Source organism: Trachinotus anak, unplaced genomic scaffold, assembly GCF_046630095.1.
Source record: "Trachinotus anak isolate AG129_WGS33_773 ecotype Australia unplaced genomic scaffold, CSIRO_AGI_Tana_v1 ptg000023l, whole genome shotgun sequence".
Classification (NCBI taxonomy): domain Eukaryota; kingdom Metazoa; phylum Chordata; class Actinopteri; order Carangiformes; family Carangidae; genus Trachinotus; species Trachinotus anak.
In genome coordinates this window covers 8,121,149-8,146,944 of record NW_027273874.1, presented here as the reverse complement: position 1 = coordinate 8,146,944, position 25,796 = coordinate 8,121,149, and the positions used below count along the sequence as shown (strand labels likewise).

General features: G+C 40.6%; 3 protein-coding genes and 2 long non-coding RNA genes across 13 annotated transcripts in view; 3 read left to right on the top strand and 2 right to left on the bottom strand.

Moving 5' to 3' along the window:
• Positions 1-1,272: 1,272 nt before the first annotated feature.
• LOC139607014 (endothelin receptor type B-like) lies at positions 1,273-8,810 on the top strand. 2 transcript variants are annotated; one of them, XM_071459562.1, is made up of 8 exons: positions 1,273-1,430; positions 2,347-3,332; positions 3,737-3,864; positions 4,397-4,595; positions 6,203-6,355; positions 6,648-6,781; positions 6,890-6,998; positions 7,854-8,810. In XM_071459562.1, the coding sequence occupies exons 2-8, from the start codon at positions 2,676-2,678 to the stop codon at positions 7,899-7,901; spliced, it is 1,428 nt and encodes a 475-aa protein (XP_071315663.1). In that variant the 5' UTR covers positions 1,273-1,430; positions 2,347-2,675; the 3' UTR covers positions 7,902-8,810. The 2 variants fall into 2 exon arrangements, with proteins under 2 accessions (XP_071315663.1, XP_071315662.1); XM_071459561.1 differs by having other exon boundaries at positions 7,810-8,810.
• Positions 6,939-12,483, bottom strand: LOC139607074 (uncharacterized). 2 transcript variants are annotated; one of them, XR_011684771.1, is made up of 3 exons: positions 12,343-12,483; positions 11,132-11,316; positions 6,939-7,076 (listed from the first exon to the last, which is right to left on the bottom strand). It is a non-coding gene; the product is annotated as an uncharacterized lncRNA (long non-coding RNA). The 2 variants fall into 2 exon arrangements; XR_011684770.1 differs by lacking the exon at positions 6,939-7,076 and adding an exon at positions 9,906-10,044.
• LOC139607021 (transmembrane protein 184C-like) lies at positions 11,197-16,450 on the top strand. The gene is made up of 11 exons (XM_071459568.1): positions 11,197-11,331; positions 11,497-11,627; positions 12,835-12,871; positions 13,190-13,395; positions 13,484-13,558; positions 14,327-14,420; positions 14,553-14,665; positions 14,757-14,856; positions 15,294-15,371; positions 15,484-15,577; positions 15,715-16,450. The coding sequence occupies exons 1-11, from the start codon at positions 11,215-11,217 to the stop codon at positions 15,987-15,989; spliced, it is 1,320 nt and encodes a 439-aa protein (XP_071315669.1). The 5' UTR covers positions 11,197-11,214; the 3' UTR covers positions 15,990-16,450.
• Positions 15,934-25,796, bottom strand: part of LOC139607077 (uncharacterized) — a 20,051-nt gene continuing 10,188 nt past the window's right edge. The window contains exon 5 of the long non-coding RNA XR_011684774.1: positions 15,934-16,072. This is a non-coding gene — a long non-coding RNA (uncharacterized lncRNA). The remainder of the gene's footprint in view (positions 16,073-25,796) is intronic.
• Positions 18,125-25,796, top strand: part of LOC139606996 (NLR family CARD domain-containing protein 3-like) — a 23,752-nt gene continuing 16,080 nt past the window's right edge. The window contains exons 1-7 of one of the 7 annotated variants that reach the window (XM_071459517.1): positions 18,671-19,696; positions 20,699-20,792; positions 20,927-21,031; positions 21,670-21,765; positions 22,517-22,621; positions 23,430-23,629; positions 24,017-25,790. In XM_071459517.1, the coding sequence (XP_071315618.1) occupies positions 20,704-20,792; positions 20,927-21,031; positions 21,670-21,765; positions 22,517-22,621; positions 23,430-23,629; positions 24,017-25,790 (2,369 nt within the window). In that variant the 5' untranslated portion in view covers positions 18,671-19,696; positions 20,699-20,703. The other 6 variants (XM_071459516.1, XM_071459512.1, XM_071459513.1 and 3 more) reach the window with 6 other exon arrangements.

The window sequence follows — 25,796 nt, the reverse complement described above, 5'->3', positions numbered from 1 at the left end:
GGACAGACACAAGACTCCAAATGAATGATAATATTGCTCCATATCTCCTGGATGTGTAAAAGCCACTATTTGCTAACAAGCCTGACGTAAGGTGAACCTAACTTTGGCTGAACAGCTGTCACAGGTGATAAATATGAGATAAAGCTAAATGCTAAGACCTAATGTAAAAACAGCATGAGCAAAGAGGACTCATCAAGTCAGTGAAGTGGTTCATTTATACAGCAAAATCTAGCTATACTTAGCTAACATTAGCCACCAACAGCTACTGGTCACAGCAGACTGTGTGAGGCTGTAGCAGTAAAACCCTTGTGTGTATTGAACTGAACAGAGGTGTGATTTATTGTTTCTGAGTATAACTTTTCATTTGTAAGAGGAAGAATGTGTCACTGTTATTGCTGATTTTTAAACAACAGTCCTGTCAATAACAGTTTCATGGGATGTATTATTAACCCCTGTAAATTTTCAGATGTTTTCCGGATGTTTTCTGTAACCTACAAATATGCAAGACACATGTTCAAAAATAATGAAAACACTGTGAAAACCTACGTACATATATTAAAAATGTCCCTTTGCTGGCTGCGACTGTAACAGTTTAAAACTGCTTGCACAGGACTGAACTCCTTGTTTAAATCAGAGGGAATAAAAGAGATGAACAGTAAACTCTTGGTGTAATAAACTGAGTCTGGCATCACTTGTGTTCAAACGCTCCAATAAAGTCAAATTTGTCGTTCAAACACAGTAATAAATTTTACTGCCTCAATTTCCACAACATTGTTTTATCAACATACTCTTAAATGGGAAAACTGGGTTATGACCTGCTTGGTTTCAATTACAGAAAGTGTGTGTGTGTGTGTGTGTGTGTGTGCAAGAGAGAGAGAGAGAGAGACACTGAAGTTCAGTCTCTTCATGTCTAATACTACTAACAGGGTTCTCTTTTTATTTTTTTATATCTATTTTTATTGATAAGCGTTTAATTTGTTTTACATTGGATTTCCTCTTGTTAAATATTTGATTTTCTCCCATTCATGTCCATCTTCTCACTATTTGAAAAGTGCTACAAAATAAACGTCATCATTGTTATTATTTTTATTATATGGAAGAGATGAAACAGGAGGAGATAAGGAAAGAGGAGAGAAAGTGTGAAAGATAGAGAGAGTATTGGGGGAAGGAGGGCAGAAGAGGATGAAGAGGAAATGAAGAGGGAAGAAAAGTGAGGAGGGGGTGAGAGTAGTGGGGGCGTGCAAGTATTTACAGCTATCAGAGAGAGAGAGAGAGAGAGAGAGTAAAATCTGAGCTCCATCAGTTCCACTTCTTTAGTTTTGTTGTGACTAAGCAGAGCACACTCATCTCCTCCTCTTGTTTACACTGAAGAGCAGAGTTTGGAAGGATTTAATTCAAATCACAGATGGAGACAGAAAAAACACAGACAGGTGAGATTTTTCATGTTTTTCCTGATATGTTCACATTAATTTGTAAAAATTTGAATTTTATTTAGGAGGTTTATCCAAAAGACTGACTACTGTATCTCTCTATATAATCAATTTCAGAAGAAAATTCATAATATTACAATTCATACTCTTTCACATACTGTTTTACAATTATCATGATGTCATGTGGTCTTTGTTTCAGTGCTGTTCTGTTACATACAAAACAATAAAAAGCCCCCTTTAGTAATTATATATTTTTGTGTTACATTTTTTGTAATATTTCCCTTTCAAGGCTATATTCAAGGAAAAAAATGTATTTTATTTTCTTATTTTATTTTAAACCCAGATATGTGCTTTTAGTTGTTGGACTGTAACTGGGAAGTTACTGCTATACACTTGGTTAGAGCCGTGTGAAATTAAATTCATTAAATCAAAATAAAGAGATAGTAACAATAAAAACACTTAAGCAACAGTGCAAACAGTCCAAGATTTGTTAAAAGGACATTTATGAGCTGAAACTGACAGAGTTGCAAAGTTGCTGTATAATTAATATTTTTATGTTAACGTATGATGATGATGATATGTGAAAGAAGTGATGAACCCACAAAGAATTATCACTTGACTCTGCAATTCCGCTCAACTCTACAGTGCGTTTTTCAGTCTTTCAGCCAGTTGCTTCAGTTTTATGAGTCCAAATGAATGTTTCTTCATAACTGCTGGATCTGTAAATCAGCAACCATTTGCTGTATCAGCTTCAAAGGTTCTGATTCCATCTTTTAATGTCTTAGCGCAGCATTTCATGAAAAGCATCCACAGTTCAGACAAACAAAGACCGCTGAGATCGTATTATTATTATTATCATATTGCAAAGTTGTACTTTCTGACCAATCATCTATTTTGTTTTCCTTTTGTTCTCCAGAAACACCCAAATTCATCTGAGAACCCCCAACACCTTCTCTGCTCTGTACTGGTCTGCTCTGATGCCAACCTCTGAGAACCTCAGGAACTTACTCCAACACTGATTCTGGAGTTACAGCAGTGTGGTTTTAGAAAGGGTTCTGGACTCAGAACAGATTCTGGAACCAATTCCTGGAACACGTTCTGTGGTAAAAGTCAGCTCCAAACCGAATTCTAGAGTCACTGAGGGTTCTTGAAGCTGCAGAAAGTTCTAGAAATACTGCAGAACTCAAAGTCTGCTCTAGACTTACAGTGGGTTCAGTAAGTGGCTGAGGAGTCACAGCAGACTTCATGATGGTTTTTAAGGTTAGGGCAGGGGATTCAATAAAGGGTTCTCGAATGGGATCCAGACTTGGCCCCAGGTCTACACCCATACCTGGGACGTTTACCGTCCTGCTGGTTGTTTGGTGTCTGGGGGCTGCGACTCCGGCTGGGTGCCATAATAACTTCTCATCTGAGCCATCTTTATCAAATCAGATGATGACAGACCTGCTTGATTTCCACAGCACTGACCCACCTCTAGGACTTGGAATTGACCACCTTATCCAAACCTCAGACCGAGAGCCACATCTGGTGCAAGAGACTGTGAACAAGCCCCTGTTGCCCCTGGAGTCTGGATTAGGAAAGCTGGAACACATGAGCAAGTTGAAACACAAACATGAAAGAAATCCTCCCTCTTCATCCTTCAACTCATCTCTGGCAGTTCATAAGCGCCTAGCACCGCCCCCTCACTGTCTTCATGAGACATCAATAAGAACAGCCTTCAAGTACATCAACACTGTAATGTCCTGCGTGATCTTTGCTGTGGGGATCATTGGAAATGCCACCCTGCTGAGGATTATCTACCAAAATAAAAGCATGAGGAATGGACCCAACGCTCTCATAGCCAGCTTGGCCCTGGGAGACCTGATATACATTGCAATCGACATACCAATCAACGTCTACAAGGTAGAGCACTTTAGTATGGACTTTCTCATTCATACATATGTATTTACATATTAGCATCTCACAATATGCTTTCTTTTTTGTGATGTTTAATCAATTAAAAGCTTTGATTAAAAAGTTAGTTGCAAAGAAAATTTAAATGATGACAGTCAGTAACAAGCTGCACCTCCTGGAGTTTCTCCCCTCAGTTGACTTGGAGGTAGACTTAACAGGGGCAGAAATGTGTGTTATCTGTGTGTGTTGTGTGTCTCAGTCAGGAGGTTGAGTGTCACACTGATAACAGCACTAAAATATCCCACAACCTGAGATAACACATCACACACTGACACTGTGACATTACGCTAATCTGTTACTGCTTTGCTGGTGGACATGTGTGTGTGTGTGTGTGTGTGTGTGTGTCTGTGCAGCTCCTGGCCATGGGGTGGCCGTTTGCCGGCAGTGCATTTGGTCTGTTCCTCTGTAAACTGGTCCCCTTCCTGCAGAAAGCTTCAGTCGGCATCACCGTTCTCAATCTTTGTGCTCTAAGTGTGGACAGGTAACACACAAGCATACTCTCACAGTTAGAACCCTTCATCACATTAAACATTCTCTAACCCGTCACCCTAACTTTAACCATCATAAATAAATCCCAACATTACTGGAAAACAAATTCTATCCTTAACCCTAAAACCAAGTAGAGTAGTGAGGACCACACAAAATGTTGTCACTTTCCTGAGAAGTCCTCATAATGACTAACACTCACAAAGGTCCCCACAAAGATAGATGTACAAAAACACACACAAACACATATAATGAAGCTAAAATGTATGTCCTGATAAACATGTTTATACACAATAACATGAAGTATTACAGCTGACAGGTCTGACTCTAGGTTTACATAAAGCCAACGATGATTTTACTGCTGCTAAAAATGTGAGAGAAGCAATAAATTGATAATTCAATAATGCAAACCGGCCAGTTAAATAAACAGACACTTTACCATAATAAACACATTTATGTAGTTATCCAGAAAGAGTAGGCCTATGTAATTAAAAAAATATTTTGAAACTCTAACACCTTGTACCCAGGTATCGTGCAGTGGCGTCCTGGTCTCGGGTACAGGGCACAGGTATTCCCACGGTAACGGCGGCGGAGATAGTGGGGATCTGGCTGCTGTCCATGGTGCTGGCTGTGCCGGAGGCTGTTGGCTTCAACATGGTCACCTTCGACTACAAGAACATCACCATCAAGACCTGCATGCTGCAGCCAGAGACACCTTTTATGACTGTGAGTGTGTGTTTATAGTACATGAGTATATGTGTGTGGTCTTTTGTGTATGTGCGTGTTTATGTCAGTGTGCTGATAGACATCTAGGTGCTCTACATGGACTTGATCTGACACCAGCTACTGTAAACCATCCCTACACTTAAAACAGGTTAGATTCAGATCTAGAATGTAGTTCTTTAGTCTCAAACCACTCCAGAACATGTTGTGGTGTTAGCTCAGAACCTTTGTAGAGACTTTAACAGAGCAAAGCATTGTTTAGAAAAACAATGTCAAGAGTGTCCTGATTTAGAATAGAGTGGGGTCAAAGGTTGATCCCGGTTCATCTGGATGATAAATGGTCTGTGTGTGTGTGTGTGTGTGTGTGTTGGGGGGGGGGGTGTACACTTCAGACCATTTCCATGATATCTTTGTTGTTGTGTTAGAGGGCGAGGTCTCTTCAACTCCGACAGTTTAGAACATTATTTCCTGTTTATGTCTCTAGGTCATGAATGACGTAAACAAACTCAACCCAAGCACTTGAAACAGAACCTGGGTCAGCTGACCTGCTTTTAGTCTTTAGATATGGCCTTTTGATAACATTTTAACTGCAGTCAGCAAATATCACAACGTTACAGATGACCAGAAGTGTTGCATTTGAATATTAAATGGACAAGCTACTAGCTCCAACTGAAGCTTATGAGCCAGTGGTTCTAGGAGCTAAAGGTGGTTCTAGAATGGTACGGGAATCATATGACGGTTCTATCGTGTCCTCAAAGATTTTCCGATTCAGGAAGGTTGTAAAGGATATAGAAGACTTTAGGGGTTCTAAAACTGCACAAGGGTTCCACAGTTGTCCAAAGTTCTAGAAGAGGTGAGGTTCTTCTAAATTATGGTTCTAAACCATATGGGTCCTAAAGACAGTTTCAGAGAAGTTCCAGATAGAGTGAAGGTTCTACATATGACTTCAAAGGAGGTTGTGGGTTCTATAGAGATGTCTGAAGAGGTTCTAGAGACGTTCTAGAGATAGATGCTCCCAAGGTTCTATAAAGAAGTCCTGAGTTCAGACAGTTTATTGATAATGATAATGATATGGAGATGTGATCACAAAACAGCTAAGGTTCCTAGAGTAGAGTTAGGAGAAACCCTTCAAAATAAGGACGTGATGTTTCTAACCTTGGGACGGTTTTTGGTCATTCACAAAGTGCCAACAAGTCACCGACAAATAAAAACATCTTGAACTTTGTCACTGGTAAAACACAGTCTCACTCCGACTCACTCTCTCAGCCGACTGGCAGAATTATTAATCAAACCAAAAATGCTCTTCAGACTCCACCATGTTTGATGATTCATTAAGTGCACATCATTATAATCTATCCATTTGATAAGTGACACAGACTGGTCACTTCTCAAAAACCAGAGTGAGGAGACTCAGGACTTCTCTTTGTTTCTTTACTGAAGTTTAATAGTTAGGAACTTTTAGTGCCATCTGGGAGGACCCTGGTAGTAAGATAAGATCCTTTGTGAATACGTCCCCTGGTGATATGGAGATGTTCAACAGAAGTTAAAAAGCACAGTCTCAGGTTTTGAGTTCTGATGGTGCCGACTGTGTGTGTTTCTGTGTGTTCTAGTTCTACCGGGATGCGAAGGACTGGTGGCTGTTTGGCTTCTACTTCTGCGTTCCTCTGACATGTTCTGCTGTTTTCTACGGCCTGATGACCTGCGAGATGCTCAGACACCAGAAAGGAAGTCTGAGGTTCTCGCTGAGTGAACACCTTAAACAGGTGCACACACACACACAAACATATACAGTACATACACTCATTAGTTTATTAAGAACAAGAAGCTAAAACTAATGTTTTTTTCATCCAAGCCTCATTGATATAAATGGAGTGGACACAATAATAGGAACACCTGTCTGTTTTATTATATACATTATTCAATAGCAGCACAAGTTGAATCGACACCTCAACACAAACTGAACATCATGAATCATGCAGGAAGAAGTTTTATCTCAGTGTACCTGATGAACTGATGATACACTACCAGGCTTCTAAGGTAAATTTCTCTCTGCAGCGTAGAGAAGTAGCGAAAGCCGTGTTCTGCCTGGTGTTGATCTTTGCTCTCTGCTGGTTTCCGCTGCATCTGAGTCGCCTGCTGAAGAGGACCATCTACAAATCCCATGATGCACGGCGCTGCGACTTATTAAAGTAGGTGTAGAAACATGTTTGGTTGCAGTATTTACTGTATTTCTCTGCTGTTATAGCCACACTGTATACTCTTCCTCTCTAATGTCATGTGTTCTTCTGTTGTTGTAGTTTCCTGTTGGTGCTGGACTACTTCAGTATCAACATGGCAACCATCAATTCCTGCATCAATCCCATAATCCTCTTCTTCGTCTCCAAGAAGTTCAAAAACTGCTTCAAGGTAAAAACTAACTATAGTTGTGCTTTGTGCTTGAGTTGACGATAGTGGACGTCCAGCCAGCTGCGACTCTGCTTTTCCCTGAGTCAGTGTGACATCACAACGAGGTCACAGGGTTAGAGGTCGTGAGACATAGATAACATAAGATAACAAGAGTGAGAGAGAGATAAAGATACAGACTGAAAGACACTGTTGTGTATTTTGGGATTGTAAATATCTCAAGGATTTGAAAAGACTTGTGGGAAGTGAGCAGTGACATGTTGGTTTAAAGGGGCACTCCACCGACTTCACACATCAGAGTCAGTTGGGATTAATTCATTAATTTCAGTTCGTTTTTACATCACAGTTTGCAGGTGTGTCTCGTACATCGACCATCAGCTACGTTACTTTTCAGTTTAGCTGGTGGCTAGACTAGATGTCACCTAGCAACAAAACGTAACTATGGGTCATAATAACCTGCTGACAGACGACCTGTGGGCTAGAGGAAAGTCTCATCTTATCTCAGCTTTGAATCAGAGGCAACACATTTAGAAAACTTGTGCTATAAACTGGACGTACGGAGTTTGAAAGATGTGGATGTGTTGACAAGACAGGGAGTTTCTAATAAGATACTATAGAGTTGCATTATGGGTAATATAGGACCCAGCGTTTATGGAGCAAAAATACAGGAAACTTTACCTTGATTTTAATGATTCTTTTAAAAAAATCTTCCTCTTTTGAGTTTCTCAACTTTATGAAATGTGAAATACAAAATCGCTGGAGTGACCCTTTAATCAGACTCACCCACCGTCTCTCTCTCTCTCTCTCTCTACAGTCCTGTCTGTGTTGCTGGTGTTATTCTGGCTCTTTCTCTAACAGTACGATGGCTCTCCATCATGGGACGAGTCTGCAGTACAAACACACTGACCACTGAGAGAGAGAGAGAGAGAGAGGATGTCTACAGCTCCATCACCTCAGCATCTAAACCAGCGTGAACGAGGACATCCAACCCCCGCACTGATAGAGACTCTGTGTGACTCTGTGTACACGACGGACTATATCAATCCTCTAATCTTTAGTTTTTACCTTTTCATAAAGTATTTATTCAATTCTAAATATTATATTTCATTACAGACTGATTATTCTAAGGTGATATATTATACAGTACATGGCCAAAAGTATGCAGACAGATATTCACATCCTTTATTGTGGCTTTTGGTCAGATGCTGTTCTTTATTTGGGCTTGACTCCAGTGAAGCTAAATCTTCAGGCTACAACTAACAGTTATATTTTAGACACTAGTGTGTTTTCATCAACAGTTTGAGAAACAGCCTTTTCTTTTTTTTTTTTAAAAAAACCATGCCTCCATGCACATAAAGAAAGTCTTCCCAGTTTGGTGTGGGGGCGAGCTCTGCCCTCAGCCCCATCTAAAACCTTTGGGATGAACAGGAACAGCAGGTCTGAACAGCCAGCATCAGTGTTGGACCTGAAATGAATTAATGTTAGACTCACATCTGTGTGTGATGTTCGTGTCCACTTATTTTTGGCCATGTGGCTTATTTATTATTGTTTTATATGTAAGATGTTCCACTGCAGCTCCACCTGTGAAGGAAGAGAACATGTCTGAAGTTTAAAAACACACCAGCGGCCCCCAGAGGCTGAGTCGGTTCATTACACCCACAACATGAAACTGCTGAGTGAGACTGATGTAATCATGATGTTTCTGCTGTTGCAACAACTGGATTCATTTTCTGGTGACTGTTTTTATTTTTTATTAAAATAATAATAATAAAAAACACAAGTATTTAACAATAAATCTATATTCTCAAAGCTTAAGTGTGTGTGTGTGTGTGTGTGTTTACAAACTGGCTGCTTCATCTAATTTTCCACTACACTGCCCACAGTCAGGGGCTGTGGTAAACACAGTCATATGGTTCCCAGCTGAACAAAGAGGCCACGGCCACATGAGCTGCTCTGTGAAGTGTCTTTACCTCCCGCAGTTTAAATATATTTTTGATTTTATCTTGATATTATCTGTCTTTTTAAGTCTGGGGCCTCATAGTTTTAGTGCAGGTGTCCTCCAGTATGCCTTCTGTAAGTTTAGTTTATATTGTAGTTTTTGTGTTTGCTTATTGCTTGTTGTTACTCACTGAAAACACAATTCTGAAAAGTGCTATAAAATGACTGACACATCTTTTAACACAGGGACTAACAAAACAACATGAATGTATTGTTTTCTTGTGATCTTTACTGCGAAACAGTCTGATAGCTGAGAAACAAAACACTGATTTTCCATCTTGAAGTCAAACTTTTCTCTCATTGGTGAAGTTTAGAGGAATTATTTCACATCAGTCAGTTGTGTTCTTTTGTAATATTAAAAAAATACAGACTGTGTTTGATTTAAGATCTGTTGAATCCATTTTACATCATCACAGGCTGAGGTGGTGTGAAGCAGAGTTTACCCAACATTTATTTTACAACTATATTTGTGGTGAAATTTATCTACCTGTCAATTTGTGAAAAGGCATTTTCATGTTGGGAAATAAACCTTACAGAAAATATAATTGTAACTGTTGAGGATATAAAATGTGAAAAAATCTAATTGATTAGAAAAAGTATGTGTGAGACGTGACTGTGGACATTTTAAATAATAATAATAATTTAATTTGGAGCGTGAGGCGCGTTTGTGCGTGTTTTCAGACGAACACGTGACGGACGGAGAGAGAGACGGTCCAGATTCCTCCCGTGACGCGAGGGCGTAAACACGGGAAACAGGGGCACCAAACGCGGACAGCAGCCTCCTCTCTCTCGGCCTGAAGCCGTCGGGTGGTTGACCGGTTTCCACTGCACGGATTTTACCGGATCGATGTGATCGATCGGGCCGGTGATCAGGTATCCAAGCTAACAGCTGATCGGTTGGTCGGGCGGAGGAGAGAGATGCGTTGCCTGGTAACAGCAGGACCGGGGAGGAAAACAGGCCAAGCATCAGTCTGAATGAACATCTCCAGCCTCAGCGGTGCAAATCTCTTCTGTCTCTGTTTGTTAGCGTTTATTCAACAACCTGTTTTCACTGTGGAGCAGATGAATGCGTTCATTTAAAAAAAAAAAAAAATATATATATATATATATATATATTTTAGTTGCTAACGAAAGATACACTGTGATGCTCGGTGCTGCCACTTTATGCTAATTATTTGGAGATAATTACACAGATACAATAGGCTGTGTGTCTATACAGTGTGGCTTTGTTTAGGCTACTTTCATACAATAGGAATATTCGACTTTATTTCTAATGAAATGTATTTTTTCACATTATATGGAATATATGGATTTGGGGCAGGTCACAGTAGCTTTTCTCACTGTGATATTTGTCACATTCATGTATTTGAATGGAAATGCTAATTTGTTTATTTCATATACTTAAATAGCCTAGCCCATAGAAAATCTGCACCAAATCTGATTTGTTTAATCACCTTTTTATTTTTATTTCATTCTGCTAAATGCCACACCTAATTCAATTCACTTGTACTGATAAGTAAACTTGCTTGACTTACAGCAGGGTCCAAAAGCCTGAAACCACTTTCCCAGTTAAGTGAATGGGACACAAATCTGCAGAGTCGACTTTTAAATAGATTTCCCCCTTTTACTGTATTTCCCCTTAAGTAGTTTAAGGTTTGTTAAAATCATCTCATCCCTCACTGTCTGACAGTACCAGCCTGTCCCAGCTCTTCATCAGATCTACTGTAGGCTATATGATGTCTACACTGAGAGAAACACTCATGCAATACATCCAATGGGAATATTCAAAATGTTTTGTACGTCATTTATTGCAAAGTTTATTTTCAGTCTGACACGTGGCATCTTTGGCATCTGCACTACAATTTAAATCTGTGGTCCTTTGCTTGTTATTGATGATAGCATTAACAGGTCAAAATGAAGCTTCAGATTTATATGCTTTTACTTTGACAAAATAAATACATGGTACATGGCAACGGAAAGTTATAAAACCCTCAATATGATATTTGTTTAACTGTAGTTTAACTTGTAAACCAAATCTAGACGTGTTCAACCAGCCTGTACGAGGAGCTTAAATCGGTTTTACTTGCTGTACTTTCACACAGTAACAGGTTTGTTCTACAGCAGAGAAATGACTCAACTGTTTCACTCTTCATAACCTGCCGTGTTATTCCCCTCTGTTTAGGATGTGCCCGTAGTCGACGCTCAGGGTGAAGCAGCCGTGATGCCGTGCTCGTGTGCAGAGTGGAGGAGGTGGATCCGCCCGCTGGTTCTGGTCCTCTACGCTCTCCTGCTGGTGGCCGTGCTGCCACTCTGCATCTGGGAGCTGCAGAAAGACAAAGTACACAACTTTCTTTATCACCTCCCCCCAGACCAGCTGCCTCTATTTGACCCTCAGGAGTATTACAAATACATGTGCTACAAAATACTGGACAAAATACAGGATGAGTGGCCACAGCAGAGTCATTATACAGGTTTCAGGTTCTGTCTCTCTCTCTCTGTCCAGGTCGGGACTCACAGTAAAGCTTGGTTCATAGCCGGCGTGTTTGTTTTCCTGACTATCCCAATTTCACTGTGGGGGATTCTGCAGCATATGGTCCACTACACCCAACCTGAGCTGCAGAAACCAATCATCAGGTAAACATACACACACACACACCACACTCATGCCTAACCTTACCTGTTTCAGCTCTGTATTAAAACATTTATCTTGTGACCATATTTACACTGAAAGAGGTTTTGCTTGCTGTTATCATTACCTAAGCTAGGGAGATTGTGTTTTCACCCGTGCTGGTTTGTTTGTTTTTATGTCTTTGTCAGCAGGATTACACAAAGAGTACTGCACCAATTTGCAACGAACTTGGTAGAAGGAGGGGGAATGAGTCAGGGAAGAAGCCATTACATTTTGGGGCAGTTCTGGATTGTTTTCTATAAATTTGAATTTTTCCCTATGAAGTTTGGTGTATGGACCCTATTGAGTGCATTTTCTAGTTTCTTCTGCTTACATTGGCCACTAAGAGTTCTGTGTCAACATGTATTGTTGTGCTGCACTGGTAGCAACACTCGCTATCCGGTTGGCAAAAACTAGAAGAACACTCAGAAAGCGCAGCCCTCTTCCAAGGCCAGTGTCAAACAACATACACCAGACTTCATAGGAAAAAAATCAAATTTAGAGTAAATGATCCAAATCTGCCTCAAAATATAATGGGTTCTTCCCTGAATCACGCCTTATCCCTCCACCAAGTTTGGTGCAAATTGGTTGAGTATTTTCTTAATAATCCTGCTGACAAACAAACAAACAAACAGACACAGGGTGTGTGTAATGAGTGTCTTTACCAGGGCAAACACTAACCTGAAGCAGATGGCTGTTGTTGATAGGTTGCATGACTGAAGGATGTGATGAAGTTTAAGGCTTTGTGTTTATGTCTTTACCTTGCAGTGTTGATTATTGTAAGAACTGTTGTGTCTGCTGCCATTAAAGAAACACCAGCTGTAGCAGGCCCACCACCATAGATATGTTGTTGCCCCCTACTGGCTGGGAGTGCAAATAACTTCACCCGAAATAAAAACACCCAAATTCTTTTTAATATAAAATTCCCATTTTGCTCAGCTGTGGTGGAGGAACAGCAACAAATCCACCCACTTAAGGCTCCGCAGCCTTTATAGCTGCTGACGACGCCTACATTTACAGCAGATTAGTAATGATGTATAATCTTCATCTTGGGTAAATTGTTCCTTGAACAATAATGATTGTTCAGAGGGTTTGATACACAGAACCAAACACACACAAATACACAACCCTGTTTGTTTTATGACTCTCTCTGTCTCCATCTGTCTCCACTAGGATACTATGGATGGTGCCAATCTACAGTTTAGACAGTGTGAGTCATTATCACACACACATTGACACACACACAGTGATCTGTCCCACTTCATTCCTCCATGTTGCTGTGGTAACGAGACCTAACTGGAGACAAAGGGACAGCGTCACAAGACCAGACATCAAGTTACAGGACACACACAACCTTCTGTGTCTGACACCACTTAACTCCATTACAGCTAATGAAATATTCTGCTCGGTAACATACTCTTCTTTCCTTCATGTGACTCCTGCTTCATCTTGGCATCACTAAAGCTTCACTTAATATTTTATCATGTCTACTTATTAAAGATAGTCCCTTCTTGCTCCTCCCCCTCAGTGGCTGGCTCTGCGGTATCCCAACCTGGCCATCTACGTGGACACGTGCAGGGAGTGCTATGAGGCCTACGTCATCTACAACTTCCTGGTGTTCCTGCTGAACTTCCTCAGTAACCAGTACCCCAGCCTGGTGCTCATGCTGGAGGTCCAGCAGCAGCAGCCACACCTGCCCCCGCTCTGCTGCTGCCCACCATGGCCCATGGGAGAGTGAGACGGATCTATGCTGTCGTAGCAGATGATGAACAGACGGATGGATGAATATATGTTGAACTGTTCTTCTCTCTTTCTCTGTCAGGGTGCTGCTGTTCAGGTGTAAGCTGGGTGTCCTCCAGTACACTGTGGTCAGACCCGTAACCACGGTGATAGCACTGTAAGATTTCTACTGTAACCATGGGGACACCATTGAGACTTTCCTCATGTAACCATGGTGGTACCGCTGAAGGTTTCTTACTGTAACCATGGTGAAAGAACTATAATTTTCTCACTGTAACCATGGTGATGCCGCTGTAATTTTTCTGGTAACCAATGTACATTTCTCACCATGATCATGTTAACAGTGATGTATGCTTCTCACTGTAACCGTTGTGACAGGACTGTGGGTTTCTTACTGTTATCAGTGTTACAACACCATAAGTTTTCACTGTAACCATGGCAACACCACAGAGACTTTCCTACTGATAATACTGTAATTTTGTTATTGCAACCACAGTGATAGTTTTTAAGCGTAACCAGGGCGACACCACTTTAAATATCTCACCGTATCCATGGTGACACCACTGTAAGTTTCTTATCATGGTCACAGTGACAGGACTGGTTTTTCACTGGTGACACCATGAAGACTCTGTACTGTAACCATGGTGATGTCATGGCCTAATTTTTTTTACTTTCCGTGTTTTAAAGGTCAAAGGTCAGGCTCAGGTTTTAACAGTGTTAAATAAATGGCATGATATAGTATGTGGAGGTAAAATGAGAATGTGGTGATGTTAACAGTGGAACAGTACTGACAGTGTAATGTTAATTGAACTAGACACAAAGGGCTCTTTTTCAGTTTTGGAATCTGTGCATCATCTTGTCACAGTGTGAAATGTGAAGGATGAACGTGTGATGTGAGATTTAGAGTTTCCTCTTGTGTCTGCAGGATCTGTCAGCTCTGTGGGGTTTATGATGAAGCCAACTTCAGCTTCAGAAACGCCTGGTCCTACCTGGTCATAATCAACAACATATCTCAGCTGGTAAAGACCTGTCAGACACACACAGGGCAGCACTCACTCACTACTGATACACTACACTACATTCCCTAACCCTGATCTTAACCTGCAATAATTCTAACCTTAACCCTTAAACTTGATCCTGCCTCTCTCCAGTTTGCCATGTACTGTCTGGTGTTGCTGTACCGAGCTCTTAAAGAGGAGCTGACTCCCATCAGGCCTGTGGGCAAGTTCCTCTGTGTCAAACTGGTGGTCTTCGTCTCCTTCTGGTAAGGAGGGAAGGAAGAGGGGAGAGGGAGGTTGAGGGAGGTAAACTGTGCTGATGCACTCACCTCTCTCTCTCTCTCTCTCTCTCTTTAGGCAGGCTGTTTTAATAGCATTCCTGGTGAAGGTCGGTGTGATCTCCGACAAACACACCTGGGACTGGGACAGTGTGGAGGCTGTGGCCACTGGACTGCAGGTACACACACTGCTTCATCACATTCATGTGAAAAACAGAAGTTGATTTAACTGAACAGCAGCGGGAACAAAGGAAAAGGGAAGGTATCTCTTGTACTTGGATCTTTTAATTAAGCAAAAGCAGCAATACTGCAGTGTAAACAATACTCTACACTACTACAAGAGTCATGCATTCAAAATTTAAAGTAAATGTGCAAAAGTTTGAACATCAAATATGCTTGAAGTGCCAAAACTAAAAGCACTCATCCTACAGAATATCCTATTTCAGAATAACCAATATTACAGGATTACAACTATTGTAAAATGTAAAATGTTGCAGCTTGTTAAGGTGAAGCTAATTTTGATATATACAACTCCCAGGATCAATGAAGTTTTATTAGCATCAGTGATGTTAGGGTACTGTTTAACTTAAACCAGATTCTTGATTAATCGATATAGGACTTCATCATCTGCATAGAGATGTTCCTGGCCGCCATTGCCCACCACTACACCTTCACCTACAAGCCCTATGTACAGGTAAACACTACATCCATCTATCAATCTATCTATGAATTACACTGTGTATTAATGTAGTCCTGATTATCTGTCCTCTCCCATCCTCTTTTTTTCCGTCCATCCCTCAATCCAGGAAGCAGAGGAGGGGTCGTGTTTCGACAGCTTTCTGGCCATGTGGGATTTCTCAGATATTAGAGCTGATGTCACAGAGCAGGTCCGCCATGTTGGTGAGTGTCTAGTCAAATTTTTCATTATTGAATTTGGAAATTATGTCTGGTTTTGATTGGTGACTTGATTGAGGAGTCTTGAATCAGGAGTCTCGCTCCCTGCAGCCATGGTAAACATCCCTCTCATCCCCCATCAGGTCGTACGTTCCTGGGTCGTCCCAACAAGATGTACTTTGGTGCAGCTACTCGACCTGAACACACTGAACACACCGGCCTCCTCACTGCGACCTCGCAGGACCCCATCGCAGCAGCAACCACATCGATGCCTTCCTCCCCTTCCTCGAGTGGGCGGTACCAAGGCCTCGGCCACACCCCTGCCCCTCACTCTATCTCTGCTCCTGCAGGGTTCACCTCATCGTCCTGGGAGGACGACAGCGACAACTCACCTCCACGGGCGGGTGGTGTCCAGTAACAGGGTGACCCCACAGCGAACACATGTCCGGAGGGGGGAACTGCAGTGTGCTTCGTGGTTATGGACAAAGAAACTCTTGGATTCTGTATAAAAGCCAAAATAAAAATATAAAATGAACTCTTATACAAAGTCTTGTTTCAAAATGTATGAATAGAAACTAATTTATCAAGGAAGGTAGAGGAAAAGGTCTGCACTCTGTGATGTCAAAGCCATGTTTGTGGAAAAACTTCAGTATAACTTTAAAATAATTACCCAGTTTTGAATGTTTAAAAATCTGTATTTAGATGTCAAACGATGTCATTTTGATAAATGCAGCTGTTGAAAGGACGGGATGTTTGACAGTTTCATCGGGAGAGGATCAAGTTGTTGTCTTGGTTTTAAATTCCTATGGTGCTGAAGTATCACCGAGCAAGGTCTGACTATTTGTTCTGATTCAAAATAAATCAACATGTTATATCTAATCACTGGAAACTGTGTCGTTGCTGTTACAACAGTGATCCCACTACTCCAAAAACCCTATGTTTAGATCCTAGATTTGGATAAGGAAGATGGAGGTTTGGCTACACATCTACAGCAATTATAACTGAACAAACTCATGTTCTTAAATCATCTGTGTGTACATGTCACAGCACTTGCCATTACTAGCTCTTTTGTCCACCAGGTGGCACTAATGCAGGAGTATATCTGAAAGTTTTGTGAAGAGCATGTTGTGGGAAGGGACTTCCCCCAGAGTAGAGGAAGGAGGACTGGCCAACCACTCAGAGGTTAAGCCCACGTGCAACCGCTTTGCCAACCTGCACAACTAACTTGCAGTATGTTTTTGGTTTAGAATGAAACCAGCACCAACTGTTGTTTGCCCTCATGGCCTCAACCCCAGTGCTGCCTGTAAACCAAGTGAAGCCTGCAGCCTGTAATAAATTAGTTTTGATGGACTTGGACTTTTCCTGATGCTTCCTTGTGCCTGACCACATGTCCACAGTGTTCACTAACATTACCTGGAACCAGAATCACCATACAGCCTAGATATCAAGCTTCTTTTACAGAAAGTGTTTGAAATATTCAATTTTTTTATTCAACAACACACTTTCTCTTTCTGAGGAGTTTTTTTTAATGAGATTGGCTTTTTTTAAACTACATCACAGATCATCAGTTTGAAGTGTTAGGTGCAGAGAGTAAAACAGGCAGGAAACAAGCTGCTCAAGCAGATATAAACTCATTCAGATAAGTTTTAACAGCCCAGCCATCTGCAATACAACAGAGACAGAGATATACTTTTTAATAACAGACAAAGAAAGAAAGAAAGAAAGAAAGAAAGAAGGAAAAGGCCTTTTGACATAAAGGTTAGTGGTCATGATGATTTAAGTGAAGTTTTAGAATTGTTTTATTGTTGTGCAGTTAGCACTTGTTAGATCACTGATCAGTGTGTGTTGTAATATACTAGAAGCCAGTGCAGAGAACACAATTACAGGAGACAAGAGACTTGCAGTCACACAAATATGTTAGGCTTAAGAAAAATAAGTTAACTTAAACATGATGTATATACAGGAAAGAAACAGACAACAAACTATACATAAATCACAAGAGTGTGTGGGAGGAGACTCTGTCTGCAGAGGTGGATTAATGTGCATGAAAAACCCACTTGGGTGGGACAGTGAGAAGATGTGCAAATGATGCACAATATGGTGTGTAGTTTCTGTGACAATATCAAAGCTACGATACTTCAGTGGGCGACCCAGTAGTTGTGTGGTTAAGGCGCCAAACACATGAGGGTCCATGTGGAACACAGATTTCTGGTTGGGGACTTTCTCTCTCTTTTGGACTTACGTTGATTCCCTGTTTTACTTTGATTTCACTTTCATTATGAGTCTCAAGTCCGTCTTTATCCAGTTTCCCGCCACACTGACTGTCTGCCCCACCCCAGTCTGTTACATGTGTCTTGTTATCTGCTTACTTTGTGTGTATTTAGTCTCTGTGCTCCCACTTGCCTTTGTCAGTCTGTCTGTTTTGCCCCTGTACCCCCTGGCGTCTCCTCATGCCTCTGCTCTGTGTGGAATTCAGTTAATTATCGTTTTTATGTTTTGCCTGTGTTTTTTGGATTTGCACCTGCTGATCGGTGTCTGCATTTGGGTCCAGAAATCTCTCAAATGCAACACTTTCTGCCTTTTGGACTGTTTTAAAAGTTTGTTTTATAAAATACCCCAGATTCCTGAAACAGTATCCACACTGACCATCCTTTACTTTGCCACAATGAACCTCCTATAATTGAGGAGCAGTTCTGATCAAACAAGTGAGTCTGATCAGTATCTGACAGGGTTTGACATGGACACCAGTGCTCTTATTTTGAAAAATTCAGACCTTTTTTTATGTTACTTTCCAGAAGTTGTGTTCAATGACTCTTACCTGTTGGTTGACAAAGTTTGCACATCTACTCTCACTTCACATGCTCTTAACATGACTACTTATCACTCCGACAGGTTGTTGTATGTGTCAGTGGTGGAAGTAGATAAGCACTGTCAGTTGGACGCTGATTGGACAGCTCAGCAGGACGTGGCAGTCAGATAAGGTTACCTGATCAAGTCAGTTGTGTAGTTCAGGCTAAAACAGTATGATGTAGCTATGAAGCCGGGTCAAACTGCTGCGTATCTGCTCTGAAAGGCAACCTAAAGGTAGGTTAGATGAGGGCCAGAGAAAGCTGCTGAAGCTTTTGTGAACTGCTTGGCTTGCAGTTTGTTATGTTGATGCTAGCAGCAGCAGCTAACATGTTATTTTGATGAGAGAGCGCAAGCAAAACACAAGTGAGAAACCACATGGGCAACGGTGGCCTGTAGTTAATTATAACGACTGATGCAAGTATCGTTTCAGCTGTAATTAGATTTGTCTGTCTGAACATTTTAAACTCTGAATGCACAGTACACGTTAGAGAAGAGGAAGACACAAGAGGAAGTCATTTTATCAACAAGAGCAAACTAAACTCTTTCAGCAAATACACAAAAATATAAAGTTTAATGTGGATGAAGCATTAAGATAGTCTGCATTTATTTATGAGTTAAGATGATTGATTCTGACTGTATCTGTCGTCTACGGCTGCTTTACACTGTATGAAAAGCTTGTAATCTGCCTGTTTAAATAAGTAAACTGCTTTGAGATTTTCATGTTTGTATAATTTGTTTTATTGAAAGATGCAGATGCAGAAAAGACAGAAACATGGGATTTATTTTTAAGTTGTGCTTTAAATTCAATTTATCCACAAATGCTATGAATAAATTAAAATGTGTGCAGTTAAATCATATTATCTGATGGACTTTTAATGTGCACAATACACAGGAGGCAGTGCACTCATTGTTCCACTAGGTGTCCCTAAAGGTCCATTAAATGCAGCTGGGCCACACCTGTTTTATTTATATAAGTGGAGCTGCAGTTATAAGGGATTATAGATATATTTCTTTATTTTTAAGGCCAAATTCATTGATCCGCACATACAGAATTTCATTTATCCTGGTTTACTCCACAGATGTTGTGTAATAAGTTTAAAATCAGCATCTTGCTCATGATCCGTGTTACATAAGGAATAGAAACCGAAAGTAAACAAACGATGGGACTTTCCCGCGTCGTATTGTTGACAAGTCACTGCACTGACACGCATGAGACGTTCAGGGAATATTTTTGATTCAAAAAGCAACAAGCAGCGAAGCGTTTGTGCTAAAACAGTGAGTATCTGTTTATTAACCTGTGTGTTTCCTTGTGAGAGGTCGGACCCGCTGGCTGCTGTGTAGTTGTGTGTAGTTGTGTGTAGTTGTGTGTGGTTGTGTGTCGTTGTTCTCTCTGTGCAGACACAGGAGACATGTTGTCTCCTCAGGGCAGACTCACAAACTGCGCCATAAAGCAACCTCAACAAAAACACTGTCGTTCATTGGTTTTTGCAATAAAGCTTTTTTTGTATTTGTGGAGTAAAGTTTCTCGGCCGTGTGGTTCATTGTTGATCTTCTGTTTTGGTCGTTTTTCCCGGACGCGGCCCATTAACTTCCCCTTCTTGCGGTTTGTGTGGTTGTGTTTTGGCTCAAACTTGAGGTTTAAACAATGAGTCAAAGATGTTTTGTGGTTTGCAAACTTTTACCCCCATCCAGCTCCTCCCCCGCCCCACTGATGTCTGTAACTATGAGTAAACCTATTATTTTATTTTATTTTATTATTATAATAAATTATTATAATTTACCATTTATTTATTTTTTATTTAATGTGTAATATTTATTAACATTCTTGTCATTTTATTTCTTATTATGTTATTCTGTTTAATATCATTTATAAAAACAAATGTCATTGAATGCCACATAAAAGCTTTATTTAACTGCACAGTTGGAATATCATGATCATTTGTTTTTCAGGGAGCAAAAAAGTTTTAAAGAAGTCATGTTAACAGGAAACACAGTGGAAGCTGCGCATTAGTGGGAGAGGACATGAATCCACATGAATCCACAGCTGTTCAGTAGAATACATAGAAAACTGCCAGCAGTGAAAACGAAGCTTGAATTTAATCTTTGTTGTAAACTGTCTAAATTACAACATGTTTAAATATCTGTAGCTAAGCAAGCACATAGAAGCTGACAACAAAATACACAGAAATATATAGAAAGTGAAAGTACAAAAACAGCTGCCATTATGATGAAATTTTCCCTTTACAGACTTTTGCTCTGACTCCCACTGTTTAACAGCAGAAATGGCTGAGAGGAAGAGGAAGAGGACGCGTTCTGTGGCGGCTGAGGAGTCAGATCAGAAGATCAGCTCCTGCACAGAGCAACCAGTCAGGTCGGTTTAACTCACTGTAAATGAGAGAGAGAGACGCCTTCAACAAGCTGCACTAACAAGTGACACCTAGTGGAGAACTCTGCAAGAAACCGTCTGAAGACATGACGAGTAAATCAAACTCTCTCTCCTCTTAGTTCACAGATCAGAGCAGGAAGGTCCACGAGTCCCAGCGGTGTCTCCTTCAAGAGTAACAAATCCATGGGCGAGCCTGTTTCCTTTGGTGTTAAGAGGCGCAAACGGTAACTCCACATTTTGTGCTCTGTAATTAAAGTATCTTTAAATGAGCTTTGTTCCATGCACCAACTCCCAAGCACTGGACAAGAGGAGACACATTATATCAATTGAAACTGTCACTCATTATTCAAAGTTTAAATGTAGGGGGAAAAGTTAATATTCAAACTGTTGGGACCTGTTTGAGAGTTTCACTTACTGAAGGCAGAAAGACCCACAAACAAGCAGCAACTGGAGGAGGTTACAGTAAAGGCCTGGCAAAGCATCTCAAGGGAGGAAATTCAGCGTTTGGTGTTGTCCATGGCTGACAGACTTCAGGCAGTCATTGACTGCAGAGGATTTTCTTCCAAATATTAAAAAAATGCTTATATCTACAATTTTGTTTGTTTGTCCAGTTACTTTTTAGCCTCTAAAAATGGGTGAGTATATGTAAAAGTAGTTGTTATTCTTTGACGGTTAATGTGATAGTTTTGCTAAACACCTTGAATTATAGCCGAAAGAAAACATTGAAATCATATCTTGACTGCAACATTTCAAATCTATTGTGCTGGTGTAAAAAGACAAAATCTAAAAAAAACTATACTTGGGGAGTAAATGGCCTCACTCTGAAGAAATGATGAGTAAATCAAACACTCTCTCCTCTTAGTTCACAGATGAAAGCAGATGAGTCCACAAGTCCCAGCATTGTCTCCTTGAAGAGTGACAGATCCATGGGCGAGCCTGTTTCCTTTGGTGTTAAACGGTAACTCCACATTTTGTGCTCTGTAATTAAAGTATCTTTAAATGGGCTTCATTCCATGCACCAACCTCCCAAGCACTGGACAAGAGGAGACACATTATATCAATTGAACTGTCACTTTTTATTCAAAGTTCAAATATAGGGGAAAAAGTTAATATTCAGACTGTCAGGACCTGTTTGAGAGTTTCATGGACAGACACAGTCAGAGATAAGCTGGTGAACATAGTGGAGATTTAGCAGCTAAAGATCCAGATATTTCCTGCAGGAGTTGGTAGAGACCAGAACTGTGCTAAAAGAGAGGTATTGGACATGGACTCATCAGTGGACACAAACATAACTAATGTGACTCCAAATGTGCTGGACGTGTATGAAGCATCTATTTGCTGACTGGTAAGCCCTATGAATTAATGAGGATCTAATAGACTGTGTCAGTATTATGTTTGCAGCTTGTGTCCACTGGCAAAAAAAAAATCAATTCACATTCTTTGTTGTGCTTCCCACTGACTCACTATGAGAGGAAATACAATTGAAACCTGAGTTTCCCAGTGATGTTTTTGCACAAGCTCAGTGTTCTCAGTCTTTCCCCTGTTGTTTGTCTGAAACTGTAATTACTGCACTGAAAGTCAAAGCTTCTCCTTGACTCCCATGTAATGTTTGTTTTGTATCATTAATCCATGTATATCTACTATACATAAGGAGTAAATGACCTTTCTCTGAAGAAATGATGAGTAAATCAAACACTCTCTCCTCTTAGTTCACAGATGAAAGCAAATGAGTCCACAAGTCCTATTATTGTCTCCTTGAAGAGTGATAGGTCAATGGGAGAGCCTGTTTCCTTTGGTGTCCAGAAGCACAAACGGTAATTCCACATTTTGTGAGACATATAGTTAAAGCGACAAGTCAAGATTTTACATTAAATTAAAAAGTTCCTAGGTAAGACAGGCAAGAACTGACATACATTGTAATTTAGTTTTGTTTGTTTGTTTGTTTGTTTGTTTGTTTTTTCCCAATTTTAGCAGGTTTTCCAACAGGTCACGCGGTTTTAAAAAATATTTTATAGCCCATAAGAAATTAAATTGCATTTCTGTCTTGTCCAGCTTACATGTCTGCTCTATGAATCACGTGTCCTTTGTTCTCCTTAAAGACAAAACCTCAGAAATCAAAAGGGAGAAAAAATGGGTTTTGTATTAATTTAACAAAATGCTATACTGGCAGCCACGTAGACGAAAAATCTTTTTCAGTACCTCATATTGAAAGAGCCACTAACCAACATTGACCAGGGCAAAGTTCACCAGTAGCATCAGTTTGCAGACTAGATAACTAATTAGCTGCTCAGCTGTGGCACATTTTACAGTATTTATATGGTTCTAAACAAGTCTACATTCACCCCATAGGCTAAAGATGGGATTACAGGAGGAACATTTGATATCAAATTAGGGTTTTTACAATATAACGTCAACATTTCTTTATTTTATTTGCACTTGCTCTGCATTTAAAATTAATTTAATATTCAGTCAGAACTTTAAACCAAAGCAGCTCAAAGAAAATTAATCTGAGAAATTGGTTTCTGAGGAAACAACCGATGAGAAAGTGGCTTCAGAACGAAACAGTTTCAGGTAAAGGGGCTACTTTGGCTAATAATGGACCATTTATTGCACTGCTTACAGTCCGATGACTGGGGACCCATCCAGCTGCTCAGTGTGTGAGGAGGATTTGAGGGATCCAGTCAAACTCACCTGTGGACACTTGTCATGCAAACAGTGTCTCAGCTCAGACTGGGACCAGTCTGATCCACCAGCAGCCTCCTCCTGCCTGAAGTGTGGAAAGAAACCCAGAGAAGACTCTGAACACCAGAGAGATGAAACTGGTAAGTTTAAATACTGCAAAAATATTTGTACTATTACCAATACTGCTACCACAACTAATGGTATTAATAGAGTAATACCTCATAATCAGTGGGGCATCAAATATTAGTATTTGATGTTTAAATATGAAGGGCAACATACTTTTTATGTGGTTTGTGCTAGGTGATGGCATTAAAACAAATCAGATTTTCATATACACAAAATTATGTATTTATTATTTAGAGCAGGTAAACAACTAGAAAAATCATCAAGTTGCTTTCCCACAAGCTGATGTTATTCAGCAACTTTGTTGAGGTGTCAGGATTTGTGTTTGTGGTTTTGCATGACAGAGGTAAAATTATTTGATATTAACTAGACAGAATTTGAAATCATGCCTTTGCTTGTTACAGGGGACAGTAAACTTTGGAAAGTAAAGAAGGAGTTTAAAGAAGCCATGCGAAAGAAATTTGCTTTGACATCTGAAGGTAGTGGTGACCAACAGAGTTCCCTGAAGACCATCTACACTCAACTCTACGTCATCACTGGGGAGAGTGAAGGGCCACATGCAGAGCACGAGTTCATTAACCTCCAACGTAATCTGAAAACACAAGCATTGTCTAAACCTTCGGTGAACCTCAGTGACATCTTCAGACCTTTGCCTGTCCAAGAGATACCCCACAGAACAGTCCTGACGAAGGGCAGTGCAGGCATTGGAAAATCATTTTCTGTGCAGAAATTCATTCTTGACTGGGCCAAGGAGGAAGCAAACCAGGATATTGACTTTGTTTTCTGTCTCGCTTTCCGAGAGATGAATTTGTGCACAAATACAAAAAGCTTGCACAAGCTCCTGACTGAATTCCATCCTGCACTCCGAGATTCAGCGGATTACGTCAAAACCAAAGTTATGGTGATCCTGGACAGTGTGGATGAAAGCAGACTTCAACTGGAGTTTGAAAAAAATAAAATGATAACCTCTGTTAATGAAGTTACGTCTCTGGGTAACCTGTTTGCAAACCTGATCCAAGGTAACCTTCTTCCTAATGCAAAGGTCTGGATAACTTCTCGTCAAGCAGCAGCCAATCAGATCCCTGCAAAGTACATCGACTTGGTGACAGAGATAAGAGGGTTCAATGAGCCACAAAAAGAGGAATACTTCAGGAGGAGATTCAGTCATGATCTTGCTGACAGAATCATTTCACATATCCAGTCTTCAGTGAGTCTTGACATCATGTGCCAGATCCCGATCTTCTGCTGGATTTCTGCTGTGTTGTTCCAGGAAGTCTTCAGAGGAGATGAAAAAGCTGAAACTCCTCAAACTCTGACAGAGATGATGGCTCACTTCCTGTTTGTTCAGACAAAACGCAGAAGCAGAAAATATGACAAGAGGACTGAGAAAAATGAAGAGAACCTTCTGGAGACACACAGAAAATTTCTCCTGAAACTTGGCAAACTTGCATTTGTTCATCTGCTGAAGAACAACCTCATTTTCTATGAAACAGACCTGGAAGACTGTGGCATCGACATGAAAGAAGCATCTGTCTACTCTGGATTTTGTACCACAGTTCTTAGAGAAGAAGAACTGTTTTCTCAGAAGAAGGTTTTCTTCTTTGTTCATCTGACCATCCAGGAGTTCTTCGCAGCTCTCTACGTCTATGATTGTTTCACAAACCAGAATACAACAGAGCTCAGCAACTTCCTTGATCTGAAGGAAAAAGAACATACTTTACTTGATCTTCTAAAGATGACAGTTGACAAAGTTGTAGAGAAGAAAAATGGCCACCTAGCTTACTTCATGCGATTCCTTCTTGGACTCATGGTTGAATCCAACCGGAGGGTCCTTCAGGGTCTGCTGACACCACCAGATTCAAGCCAAGATACCGAAAAGAAAATCTTGACTTACCTCAAATCCATCCGAAGAAAGGCTGTCTCTCCAGACAGTTGCATCTACCTCTTCCAGAGCATGGTTGAGATGAGAGATCATAAAGTCAAAGATGAGATTAATGAGTATCTGATGTTGAAAGATCGTTCAAAAACCGAGCTGTCTACCCTGCACTGCTCTGCGCTGGCCTACATGCTGCAGGTATCGAAGAATGATCTGGATGTACTGGACTTGAAGAGTTACAACACATCAGAAGAGGGCAGAAGGAGGCTGATACCGGCAGTGACGATCAGCAGAAAGGCAATGTAAGT

Coding starts and splice junctions, on each gene's coding strand:
- LOC139607014 (XM_071459561.1), top strand. CDS start 2,676: ATGATGGTTTTTAAGGTTAGGGCAGGGGATTCAATAAAGGGTTCTCGA. Junction 3,865..4,396: donor TGTGCTCTAAGTGTGGACAG/GTAACACACAAG, acceptor CCTTGTACCCAG/GTATCGTGCAGTGGCGTCCT. Junction 6,999..7,809: donor AGTTCAAAAACTGCTTCAAG/GTAAAAACTAAC, acceptor CTCTCTCTACAG/TCCTGTCTGTGTTGCTGGTG.
- LOC139607021 (XM_071459568.1), top strand. CDS start 11,215: ATGCCGTGCTCGTGTGCAGAGTGGAGGAGGTGGATCCGCCCGCTGGTT. Junction 13,396..13,483: donor CCACCATGGCCCATGGGAGA/GTGAGACGGATC, acceptor TTTCTCTGTCAG/GGTGCTGCTGTTCAGGTGTA. Junction 14,666..14,756: donor GTGGTCTTCGTCTCCTTCTG/GTAAGGAGGGAA, acceptor CTCTCTCTTTAG/GCAGGCTGTTTTAATAGCAT.